The sequence below is a fragment of the Leiobunum rupestre genome, chromosome 7 (genome assembly GCF_980474605.1).
Source record: "Leiobunum rupestre chromosome 7, qqLeiRupe1.1.hap1, whole genome shotgun sequence".
Taxonomy (NCBI): Eukaryota; Metazoa; Arthropoda; class Arachnida; order Opiliones; family Sclerosomatidae; genus Leiobunum; species Leiobunum rupestre.
This window is the reverse complement of record NC_143390.1, coordinates 44,342,242-44,355,779: the sequence shown is the minus strand read 5'-3', so window position 1 is coordinate 44,355,779 and position 13,538 is coordinate 44,342,242. Positions and strand designations below refer to the sequence as shown.

Sequence of the window (13,538 nt, the reverse complement as noted above, 5' to 3'; positions counted from 1 at the left end):
ACTCTTCCTCCTTTTTCAGCTGGATTTTTACAATTCATTTTTAAATAAATAAATTGCGAATTTTAAAACCGTTTTAAGTATCTTTTAATTTAGTTTTTTCACAATGTGCTTCTCTTCACTTCTAACTCTATACTACACTGTCCTCATAGTCAAACGAAGAAGAATTGCATTATTAAATTAAAACATTTTACGAAGTTTATTTATTTTTCTGATACTAAAAGGTACTACACTTTGATCTAACCCAAACGCGGAAGATATTTATTATCAACTTTCAGGGGAGGGGTAAACCAGTGCAAATTCCCCCCTTTCGTGAGCTACGAATACACTAATAAAGGTATTAAGATCGGCGCATAACTGCTTGAAACATGTATTTATAGGTATTTTAAAGGTAATATCACCTTTAGTATATCTGCCTCTCCCAATGGTTCAAATACTGTCCGCTCTCTCCTCTGGCTTTTGACATTTGCTGCGAAGGTAACATAGAGACAGTGGCGGCTTAAGAAGGCTGGGTCCCCGGGGCGGCGGCAGTGTTTTGTGACACCCCCCAGGACCGTGCAGAAGTTTTCACGGGTCCGTCTTCTTCAAGTTTAATCGCTCTGATTTGCACCCCCCCGTCGAGCTTCTCTGATGGCACCCCCTGCTGCCGTGGTACCCGGGGCGGATTACCCCCCGCCCCCCCCCTTAGGCCGCCACTGCATAGAGAACTGGTTGGATGCTACATTACCTTTGAACAACAAAGCGCTTTACTTCTAAATTCATGTTATCTCACAGCTGTAACTTTTATAGTGGATGCCATTACAATGAGTCCGTGACCGGTTTCTTTTCTGTGGTAAAAGGTCAAAGCGGTCACCTTTGGTACAATGATTATTTGAAAAATAAGTTTTTTTACAGAAGCGATTCACCGTAGCAATGGTTCCAAATTTTTTTAATTGAGGATTACGACAATTGGTTTCTTTTCCCAATATTGGTTTATGAAACGAGCGAATTGATTGTGAGGTCTTATTTATCGCGGTGCTTTGGTATTTGGCATTTTGCATTTTACATTTTTAGTTAGAAAAAGTATTTTGCATTTTACATTTTGAGTTAGAAAAAGTATTTCGCATTTTACATTTTGAGTTAGAAAAAGTATTTCGCATTTTACATTTTGAGTTAGAAAAAGTATTTCGCATTTTACATTTTGAGTTAGAAAAAGTATTTTGCATTTTACATTTTGAGTTAGAAAAAGTATTTTGCATTTTACATTTTGCGTTTTGAGTTAGAAAAAGGATTTTGCATTTTCCTTTTTGCATTTTGAGCTATGGAGAAAGTATTTTGCATTTTCCTTTATGCATTTTGAGTTATGGAGAAAATATTTTGCATTTTACATTTTGCATTTTGAGTTATGGAGAAAGTATTTTGCATTTTACATTTTGTATTTTGAGTTATATAGAAAGTATTTTGCATTTTGGATGGTTAATTTAAGTTAGGTTATGTTACTATTATACTACGATCGTTTGTCTTTCTGTTTGAAAAATTAGTTTGGGTTGTGAGAACAATTAAAAAAATTAAAATTGTTAACCATTGCTACATATTATCGCAAATTGCTACTTGATTTAACTAACTAATGTGCCTCCCAATATTTATGTTGGATCACTAATTTCAAGTCTCTACCACCACCTTTAAAAGAAGCTTGGGGTAACTGGCGCTAGTTTTAGACGACATTTCGAAATAAAATATATGCCCTTTAACGTTGTATTAGGGCCATAAAGTAATAATTTTCAGCAAGTTCGATGAACACCGAGCATTTTGTTTACGTCCGCGTATTGTATTACTGACGTTTGTTCCGCCGTGGTCTGTTGTTGCGCGCTTCTCGGCCCGATGACATAACGGTGGTGTTCTGGTCGCTCACGTCATTCGAAGCTCCCTATATTTCACCTCCCAAGTTGAGAATTTGTCTTTCGTGACCCCTGACTGGCAACTAGACCCACCGAGGGCGAAATCGGGGATGGCCGCTAGAAACGCGACCCTGGTCCCCATTGCCCCACTAGAGTCGGAGCGTGCTGCTAGTTTCAACACCATTTTAAAACTTTAAACCGTCAGGACCAGATTACCACCAACTTACAACCGTACAGCGACGGATGACCGACAAACGAAGACTTTACTTCCTCCGGTTCTGTGTCCGGAACCGCCAAGAAACGGGGGTCTCGAATCTAGACGCGGAGTCTGTAGTTGGTTGCTCTTTTTCGCGGTTATCCCCCTATTTCCATGCGTCTGTTGGCACCGAACCGAAAGAGGCATCCCGCTGAGAAGGTGTCGGGTCCCACCCCGCGCGCCGATGGTCCCGAAAGACAATTCGAATGAATCCGCCCACCGCTGTCCCCCATCTCGAGGAGCCTTATTAGAAAACCCTATAAGGGATATGGCATTCGCTTCCAAGCGTCTCTCTGGATGAAGAAGAACGCTCTCATCGGAGAACCTCTTTTCCGAAGATAACGCGTTTCGATTGAAATGTTCCGGCGCCAGGGATGCTGTCTCCCGAACAGATCCCGCTCTTCCGCTAGTCGCTCGCAACAATTAGAGAAATCATTTTAGTGTCGTTTTCAATCATTTCTTTCCGCATTTCATTTCTTGAGGTAAGATTTATTCCTTCTATTTTTACACTGAAGACGTGGTTCACCTTTGTAAATATTTTGGTCTGTGTCACAAGCTAAAAAGATAAAAATGGGCTCTGGAATCGCGAGGAACCTTCAGTGGCGGCGCCAGGAATTATTCCTGGGTAGGCGCAAGTTTTGAGGCCCCCTTACGAGTTTATAGGCCCTATAAGGTCTATTAACTCTGTTACCGATACCCACTGTGTGGATCTTTTAACGACATTTTTTATAAAATTCTTTGGAGTCCGTCCATTTAAACAACACATATTGCCATTATTAAGGCCCAATAATAGTTTTTGAAAGCACATAATTATAGTTTTTGGAGGCACCTAATCATTGTTTTTGGTGGCCCTTAATCATCGCTTTTGGTTGCCCCTTTGAAATTCACAGGTAGGCACGTGCCTACCTGCGCCTATTGCTGGCGCCGCCACTGGGAACCTTGGATTTCATTTTATGGAAACCCTATATTGTATTGTTTCATAATAACCATTGAATTAGGAAAAATTATTGAACTTTAGTGTTCAAAGACCTGTGGTACTTAGATCGAAAGGTGTTTAATATATTTCCTAATTATCTTGTATAGTAGAGTTCCCTTTAAGTAAATTATGGCTTTTGTGTGGTCATTGTTTGACTGTGAATCAATGAATTTGAAAATTAAGCACGTAGGATTTTTGCTACTTAAAATCAGCGGCGCGTTTATATCTCTTCGGGACCTAGGCGCAATTTGATTTCTGGGGCTCCGATTTACAAATGTAAAAAATGGTTTAAGGAAAGAGTTGAATATCAAATTTATCAAAGAAATTCATTTTATAGTACTTTATTAAAATTATTTAGTTCAGGTATTTGGTTTTCAGCTTCGTGTTTACGAATACTTGACATTAATTTCTTTATAATTTTTATTTTAACCAAGAAATTTAATTGTTTCATTAAAATAAATAAAATAAAACGTTTCGCTGAATTCTAAATGTAAAATAGCTAAATTATCTAGTCGCTCTTGATCAATGGAGTTTCGTAATAACGTTTTAGTATCTTTAGAGCTGAAATACTGCGTTCTCCTGATGCGTTACTTTTGGGAATAGTTTGATAAATACGCAACAGAGTTTCAACATTCGGAAATGTAGATTTTAATCCACTAAGTAAATTCTCATACATTTTTGTAGTAGGCTGGAGGCGGATTCCCTTAGCGTAGACTCAAAAATGAAAATGTTAATATCTGGTATTGTCAGTGTCAATATCATCTTAAAGGGACTTTCAAGAGACCCTCTGGTCAATTTAAAATACGTCATTCGGTCGCCGTTCGTTGTGAAGCCAAAGTTACGACCGAATGACGTATTTCAAATCGACTAGGTCTTTCTTGAAAGTCCCTTTAATATACAGATGAGTTCAGTTATCATTGTATTTACTTCAAGTTCGGATAAATGCTCAAAAATAAAAAATAATCAAAATCTGTTGTTAATTCTGGAAGTTTTTCCGTCCAGTCAAAATTATTTCATTTTCTGCATTTTGATCATAAAATGCCTCGCGTTTCTTCTTGCGCTATTGTTGATCTTTGTATTTACAATTACAGTCCACCAATGTTGCAGTTTCTATTTCAATTTTAGTGAAACCAACTCTAATTTCTGTTCTAATAAATGTTTTCAGAGATCCCAAAGGTTTAATGCTAGTTAGTTGATAAACACAATTCTGAATTTTGCAGTGATTTAATAGCAGCTGTCACGCGTTGAAGTGTTTTGTTCCTAAGAACTATGAAATTATTAAATACTGGCACCATGAAGTTATACTTCTTAATCTCAGGCAATTGTCTGACAGGGCCTACTTTTTCATATAGTGGTGGAAAATGAAAACTTTAAATTTACTAATGCTCAATATAATTATTTTTTAAAATTATAGATTAAAATGAAAATTAAAAAATATTTTTCCATTTTTGGAATCTCCAATCAACGTGGGCACTTTTGCATTTCCCAGATGGCGCTACAGACAGATCTGTTAGGGCGTTTCCACTCTGAGAAATATAACCTCATGGCAACGGGGGACAAAGTTATCGTATATAGTTCTTAGTCACTTCTACGTGTTCTTGGTTCTGGAAACAGCTTTTCGTTGTAGATTTTCGCTTATTAATGGTACGGTAGCTTTTAATGACACAAAAACTGCATCAGCCCGAGCTGACCATCTTGTATCTGAGGGCTTTTGTACAATGCACGCATTCTTTCAAAGGTGATTTTGTAGAGTACATGCAAAAAGCCACACATACAAATTTTGAATAAAATAAAAATAAGAAATCGCAGCTCGCGAAGATTCTGCTGCAGTATTACACGCAAGATTTAAGACATATTTGATGTATTATCGTAGCTTTATCCTCTGCATTTTTTAATGTCTACATCTCACTTTTAAAGAGTTTCAACGATTACCTGTTCCAAATTGCCGGCATCGTGTAAAAAAACTTTTAATGCGCGAAAAGCATCGTGACCGTCGAGAAGTATCAAGTACGTATCGCATTACGATGCAAAGCTGATCAACGTGACTAATATCAGGAGTGAATTGTATAATTTAAGAAAATTAGAGGTATTTGAGAAGTAGCTAACAGACCCTTGTCCTTTTTTCCGTATTTATTCCAATGATTGTCAATAAAAGGATCAAATTCCGGCAGACAATAAAGAACTTAAGATGGTTTCACATTACACGGAGAATTTGCTACGTTAAAATAATATTATCAGCGATAAATTGAATGGGAATCCAATAATGAGTATTTAAAATTAGCGTTTTCCGTTTGACTGTTCACGGACGCTTCGAGATTGCTCCGATCAATAATACACGTTCCGTTTGCTCCGATCAACATTACGCGTTGCGTTTGCGCGCACGGATTTGCTCCGATCAATATTACGCGTTCCGTTTGCGCGCTAGAATTTGCTTCGATCAACATTACGCGTTGCGTTTGCGCGCACGGATTTGCTCCGATCAACATTACGCGTTCCGTTTGCGCGCTCAGATTTGCTCCGATCAACATTACGCGTTGCGTTTGCGCGAACGGATTTGCTCCGATCAACATTACGCGTTCCGTTTGCGCGCTCAGATTTGCTCCGATCAACATTACGCGTTGCGTTTGCGCGCACGGATTTGCTTCGATCAACATTACGCGTTCCGTTTGCGCGCTCGGATTTGCTCCGATCAACATTACGCGTTCCGTTTGCGCGCTCGGATTTGCTCCGATCAACATTACGCGTTCCGTTTGCGCGCTAGAATTTGCTCCGATCAACATTACGCATTCCGTTTGCGCGCTAGAATTTGCTCTGATCATTTTTCGCGTGCTCCATGTACTGCTCTCAGGCGATTCGAGATTGCACCGTTCAACATTTGATGTCCCATTACCTGGCTCGTATCTGCCCCAATAAGTTTCACCTGTTCCATAATCTAGCGCTCCGATACAGCTCCGAGCAACATTTCCCTTTTCCTTTACGCGATCGGATCTACTCCGATTATTAAGATTTGATTTACCGCTCTCAAACGCCCCGAGATCTCTCGAAACCGAAGGATTGAGATCATTTTTGGATCAATTTTTCAGTTCGCTAATAAAGGTGTTGAATCTTCGAAACAAACTTAATTTCTATATCGATTAGAGATTTATTCAGAATGAATCTAGAGGGACAAATGGAACAAAAAGCTATTACATCCGTTGTTCGGGTTTCCCCAGTTTTATTGTTCTTTAATAACAGAAGTAATACCAAAGGAGTAGTAGAGTAAGCGATAAATGCTAAGCCGTGATGTGGTATATGCTACCGCCGTTAGTCGGAAAGTTCCTGGCTCACTGAAAACTGCGTCGAGTTTGAGAAGATACGTGTTTCATTTTTAAGTCCTAGATGGATATTACTCTCGAAATAAGGTCGTTTTTTTCGCCTGTTCTGGATTTTTTGAGCAGGTTAAAAAGTGTAGCCATATGACGTCATTTTACTTCAATTCTGTCTTGACGAAAAAACGAGTTGGAGTAAGAAGTTAAAGGTTAAAGGTTATTTAAAAAAAGCTTGCCCGTCATGTTGTCGTGAAACGAAATTTAAGCAGACGACCAAGCTAGGAGGAGTAAAAAGTGTAACCTTAAGCCCCATTTTCATGCTCGCTGGTAGCGGGTAAAAATCGACAAAATCCGCTTCAGCTATACACTTTTTCACTTTCCGCGTCGATCTGTTTCAAACAGATATTTTAGCTTTATTTTCACGCCTGCGAGTCGCGGAAACGAATTTTGACGATTTTTATCCGCTACCAGCGAGCATGAAAATGGGGCTTTAGAGCTCTGGAACAAGCGAACAAAATTCGGGACGGGGTAAATCTTACCCCGAGAACAGGCGAAAAAAACGTCTTAGGGCAAAAAGTTTACACTTTTTGTCCCCGGACAAGCGAAAAAAAAAAACACCTATTAGGCAAAAAGTTTTCGCTTACACCGGGGACGAAAAGTGTAAACTTTTTACGCTTTTGCAAATTATTCGCGTCCGAATTTTACGCAAAATACACTACACCGTAAACTATTGGTAGAGTTTCGGGGTATTTGGGACTTTTGGTGCTACACTTTTTACCCCTCCTCGGAAGTAGGGGGAATCGGTGTAAATAGCTTAAAAACGCGTCTGATTTGTAGTCTGACTAATTCGGCAGCTGCAATGGAATCGTCGAGCGATAACTCAAACACGGAAGTGTTTCACGAATTTTATGATGAGAGACCAACTATTAATTTTTTTTACAAAGACTGTTAATGGTTTTATTTACATTGAAAACAATAATTATCATATCATTGGAGAGGGTAATACGTTTTGCTTTGCAGTTTTTCTGAATTATTGTGAAGGGGATAGTATTTCCAACTTAGATGGAGAAACCTATATTGTTCCGATTACCGCGATTGATATCAATGCATTACCCGTTGAGGCTTAAGGTTTAATTGTGGCCATCCCTTTTGAGTTCCTGCTTTCAATGGCCAAAATGTATCCATGAAACTGATTCACCGAAACGGGTGGCTAAGTTTTCGAATACGCGAGGCTTAACACGAAAAAAGGGTTTAAACTCTTAAGAGGTATAATTTTTAATTACATTTGTTTCGTAATTTAAAAAAATCATTCTAAAGTTGCGGGAAATTAGAAACATTGTATCAATTATTTCATTTTCTTCCTCAGATGATAAAGATGAATTTAAAAATTCCATTAGCGGGTCAAGTTCCGCCATTTTGGTTTGAAAATGATCCCCGAAATTGTACTTTTACGAATTATTCTATTGAACATTTTAGGGTACACTTTGACGTCATCTTCGAAATTCAATTTACACCTTTTGCCCTATGCTATATGCCCCGGATAAACAAATAATTTTCGCCTATTATAAACTTATTTACACTCACTTTTACCAAATTTAAATTATTTGATAGAAACTACACAATAAAAACTGAATATCGACAAATGGGGGTAAATTTGTACTACTCACTCCTGATGGACTAGCTTCAGGGAATAGGCGATTCGATAAAACATCTTCAAGGAAAACGCCCAGATATAGTATTTCTGAGAGCTAGAACCTGAAAGTTCCTGTTTATAGTGCTTGTTAAAATAATGACCACTTTTCACCCGTACGGTATGCAGTGGCGGCGCCAGGAATTTTCACCAGGGTAGGCAAACCAAATGGGCACTCGACCCCCCCCCCTTTTTTTCAACGAAATGCTTGAATAAAAAATAACGATTAAAACCTTTTAGTATACTTGGTTCCTGGAATAAATTTTACAATGAAAGACTCAAATATCACTTTTTCATTATACATTTTATATAAGGAATTAATGAGATTCGCCTATTGCCTCTTTAAGCGAATTTTATCTCTTGGGAGAATTTTGAGGCCCTTTCTAGATCAATTTATAGGATGATTTGGGGTCCCCTTGAAATTTGAAGGTAGGCAGTGGCCTACCTGGCCTACCCCCTAGCGCCGCCACTGACGGTATGCGAGTGTTTACTTTAGTTTTAAGGGGGAAGAATACAGTAAACGCCTCTTTTTCGTTCAAGCTCAACGGTTCTGTTTTAACAATTACATAATTGAATTATAATTTTCATATTAGGCTGAACCTTCCTCTAGTGCTTAAAATAATTTTTATAATTCTAATATTAATAGTTAACGAGATATAAGGTCCTAACTAAAGGGTAGTTTGGGCGCTTGCCCAACTTGTTTAGCTCCGGGGGTCCGAATTAAAACGTAATAATTTAATTACTTTTAAATTTAAAATGGTCAAAATTATTTTAAGCACTAAACAAGAGGCTGTTCTACACTTAAATATTAATTTTATAAGTTAAAATATAAAATTAAAAGAATAGCGCGAAAGTAGACAATGGCCACTGTAGTCTTCCCCCTTAACCAGGTAGCTTTTTTTTGACGTATTAAAGCTTAGCACAAACACGACGTTCTGTTTACAGGTAAAACGTTTTCATTACTTCAACAAGCACTATATAAACAGTATCTTGCAGGTCCTGGCTCTCGGAATTATTACTCGTTGAAGATGTTTTATTGAAGCGTCTATTTCTGAGGCAGCAATCGAAGTTCGCAATTTCGGGAGCTGTTGTTTTCAGGGAGAGGTTTTCCAGTTATGACAAGCAGGCATACATTTGACGCGTCGGGATCAAACGGGTCAACTTCGGTGGGTCGCGAAATCGAGGAATACAAAGCAACATAGCGAACGCGAAGCCTGGGAACTCACAAATCCCGATTTCGCGCCTCTTGCGTAAATAACTTACAAATCTGTTTGGTTTGAAACTTAAGAAGGCGCGTCTCTAGTGTGTTCTGACATCAGTCATTTTGTTAAGATAATGTTTATTCTTCTTGTGTTTTTCAGGAGGGACCCACCCGAGTGGTCGGACACTTGCAAAGCTATTTCCGAAATCTGAAACTGATTTTGAGATTTTAGAGTACAATTTTCGTGCTCTTTCTACGTTTTTTTGTGCTGATTTTTGCACGGATTTTCACATAGATTTCATGATTTGATTGTCTGACTCCAGAATTTTAATGTTGTCCTAAGAACCTATTCACGATCATTTTTAGATTTTGTCAACGATTTTCATCCATATTTCTATAATTTCAAATTGATCAAGATTTTTGCTACGATTTTCATCCAGATTTCTGGATCTTCAAAATGATCAAGATTTTTGCTACGATTTTCATACCGATTTCTATATTTTCAAATTGGTTATTATTTTTGCTACGAGTTTCATACCTATTTCTGGATTTTCAAATTAAGATTTTTGCTACGATTTTCATACATATTTCTGGATTTTCCAATTGGTCAAGATTTTATCAACCATTTTCGTACAGATTTCAGGATTAAAATTGGTCAAGATTTTCCAATTACTCTTTTATGTACAGTGATTTTGACGAATGTCTGACCTAATGTTCCTACACCTGAGAATTTTATATAATCTTTAGTATTTTAAAAGGTCACAAATTAATGTTAATTTTGATTAACAGATGGCTCGCCGTCGACGAGTGCACCAGGATCAAGCGTCATCGGGGCACAGATCCAACCGTAAGGAGCGTCCAGTTCAAAGGAACGCCGCCAACGCCCGGGAAAGGGCCCGCATGAGAGTCCTCAGCAAGGCCTTCTCTAGGCTGAAGACCTCTTTGCCTTGGGTACCGGCGGACACCAAACTCTCCAAGTTGGACACGTTGAGACTGGCGTCCAGTTACATTTCGCACCTACGAAAGGTGCTGGCCGAAGACGACACCCAGCAAGGATCGATGCATCCAATTAACTTCGTAAGCACTGGTTTTTTTAACGACTTTAAACTTGATGTTGGTCATCTGCTATTCGCGCATTAACTGGGCAAATTTTGTAATTTATATAAAGAAATAATTTTAAATAGGGCTGTGCGAGTAGTCCAACATCATCGAGTACTCGGCCTTTTTTGAGGTCGAGTAATTTAAATTTGAAGTAATTTAAATTTGAAGTAATTTAAATTTGAAGTAATTTCAATTTGAAGTCCTTTCAATTTGAAGTCATTTCAATTTGAAGTAATTTCAATTTGAAGTCATTTCAATTTAAAGTAATTTCAATTTGAAGTCATTTCAATTTGAAGTAATTTCAATTTGTAGTCATTTCAATTTAAAGTAATTTCAATTTGAAGTCATTTCAATTTGAAGTCATTTCCATTTAAAGTAATTTCAATTTGAAGTCATTTCAATTTGAAGTCATTTCAATTTGAAGTCATTTCCATTTAAAGTAATTTCAATTTGAAGTCATTTCAATTTGAAGTCATTTCAATTTGAAGTCATTTCAATTTGAAGTCATTTCAATTTGAAGTCATTTCAATTTGAAGTCATTTCAATTTGAAGTCATTTCAATTTGAAGTCATTTCAATTTGAAGTCATTTCAATTTAAATTACTTAAAATTGAAAGTTATTGAAATTGAAACTACTTAAAAGGGTAAGTAATTGAAATTGAAACTACTTAAAATGGTAAGTAATTGAAATTGAAACTACTTAAAATGGTAAGTAATTGAAATTGAAACTACTTAAAATTGTAAGTAATTGAAATTGAAACTACTTAAAATGGTAAGTAATTGAAATTGAAACTACTTAAAATGGTAAGTAATTGAAATTGAAACTACTTACAATGGTAAGTAATTGAAAATGAAACTACTTAAAATGGTAAGTAATTGAAATTGAAACTACTTAAAATTGGACCTAATTAAAATTGAAACTACTTAAAATTGGACCTAATTAAAATTGAAACTACTTAAAATTGGACCTAATTAAAATTGAAACTACTTAAAATTGGACCTAATTAAAATTGAAACTACTTAAAATTGGACCTAATTAAAATTGAAACTACTTAAAATTGGACCTAATTAAAATTGAAACTACTTAAAATTGGACCTAATTAAAATTGAAACTACTTAAAATTGGACCTAATTAAAATTGAAACTACTTAAAATTGGACCTAATTAAAATTGAAACTACTTAAAATTTTACCTAATTAAAATTGAAACTACTTAAAATTGGACCTAATTAAAATTGAAACTACTTAAAATTGGACCTAATTAAAATTGAAACTACTTAAAATTGGACCTAATTAAAATTGAAACTACTTAAAATTGGACCTAATTAAAATTGAAACTACTTAAAATTGGACCTAATTAAAATTGAAACTACTTAAAATTGGACCTAATTAAAATTGAAACTACTTAAAATTGGACCTAATTAAAATTGAAACTACTTAAAATTGGACCTAATTAAAATTGAAACTACTTAAAATTGGACCTAATTAAAATTGAAACTACTTAAAATTGGACCTAATTAAAATTGAAACTACTTAAAATTTTACCTAATTAAAATTGAAACTACTTAAAATTGGACCTAATTAAAATTGAAACTACTTAAAATTGGACCTAATTAAAATTGAAACTACTTAAAATTGGACCTAATTAAAATTGAAACTACTTAAAATTGGACCTAATTAAAATTGAAACTACTTAAAATTGGACCTAATTAAAATTGAAACTACTTAAAATTGGACCTAATTAAAATTGAAACTACTTAAAATTGGACCTAATTAAAATTGAAACTACTTAAAATTGGACCTAATTAAAATTGAAACTACTTAAAATTGGACCTAATTAAAATTAAAACTACTTAAAATTGAAAGAAATGCAAATAAAAATGATTTAAAATGAAAATGGGTTTGTTGATTTGAATTGCAGACGTGGCCGTTCACTTTCGGCGCGTCGTCGTCGCGGTCGGCCGATGCTGGCAGCCCCGCCGAGGAAGAGGACGGGGAGGAGGACGAGTTGTTGGCGCAGGAGGACTCGTGCGGCGGGGCCTCTCCGCGCCACAACGGGATGGCCCCCTCCTGCTACGACCCTTCTCCCGAACTCATCTCCATGAACAATCGCCCGTACGAGGACATGGCCCATCCCTACGAAGATTACGACCGAATACACCTTTACAACAGTCAAATAGTCGTGCACAGAAACAACTTGGAAACCATTTCGTACTAACGCTAGTTTACGATATCTACGCAGCTAGGACATTATCATTTTAGCAAGTTTGACTCACTTGTCAGATTACAATCGGTCTGAATTTCGAGTCAAATGTGTACAACGCCATTATGGCATAAAACTTACCGATGTAAAATGTAAAAAATTCATTGTCTAGGTATATTTATTTTTACTTATTTATAAATCATATCTTCCTTCTGTAATAGTTTTAGGAAAGGAGTTTTGAAAAACATGAGGTACGTGCCTCATGTAGCAATGTTCCCTTGAGGCCCTGGGTGCAATTTTTTAAAAGAAATTTTATGTAAAAGTGTTTTAATTTTAATTTTTTTTGGTAAGTAATTTTCCAGGCAGAAGTAAATGAACCGAAGTTATCGAAATAGCACTCAGAGTAGGAGGGCGATAGCCTTATGAAAATTATAAGAAAATCGAGTCAAATAAAAGCTAATTTCCCTTGGGAATTGTGGGTATAGCTATTTCTATGTATAAAAAATGGTTTCCTAAAAACAAAAAAATTTTCGGCCTAGGAGCGCTCAAAATTTCCAATTCGAGGTCGAAATGTAATTTAAAAAATTTTAACGGAGGAAACACATGGATGTAAAAATTGTTTTATTTCAATTTTTAAAACATTAAAAATTAATTAAAACTAACCCATTCTTAGGTTGAGCTTTCGACCCGTGGGTCTTTGTCAAAACTAAGGAAACACAATTGATAACAATACATATATATACCAAATAGGGTAGATATAGTTAGCAAAGCGACACAATTATTGACTGGTCTTTCTTACAGGGTACAATAACTTCCTATCGAACGAACCCCACGATTTCGCAGTTAAACAACCATCGTTCAAATTGTAACTTCATAAGGAAAACGCCTCCAACATGGGGAGTATAGCAGTCTGATAACTGCGGTTTAATTT

The 13,538-nt window shown here is 36.3% G+C and overlaps 1 protein-coding gene across 1 annotated transcript; it reads left to right on the top strand.

The window, feature by feature from the left end:
• The first annotated feature begins 2,442 nt into the window (after positions 1 to 2,442).
• Positions 2,443 to 12,689, top strand: LOC149936444 (uncharacterized). The gene is made up of 3 exons (XM_090154177.1): positions 2,443 to 2,612; positions 10,095 to 10,382; positions 12,326 to 12,689. The coding sequence occupies exons 2-3, from the start codon at positions 10,095 to 10,097 to the stop codon at positions 12,620 to 12,622; spliced, it is 585 nt and encodes a 194-aa protein (XP_090010303.1). The 5' UTR covers positions 2,443 to 2,612; the 3' UTR covers positions 12,623 to 12,689.
• Positions 12,690 to 13,538: the final 849 nt, after the last annotated feature.

Bases quoted from the DNA above. Each gene is read 5' to 3' on its own strand.
- LOC149936444 (XM_090154177.1), top strand. From the start codon at position 10,095: ATGGCTCGCCGTCGACGAGTGCACCAGGATCAAGCGTCATCGGGGCAC. The intron at 10,383-12,325 runs GTAAGCACTGGT...TTTGAATTGCAG, and splicing joins CGATGCATCCAATTAACTTC to ACGTGGCCGTTCACTTTCGG.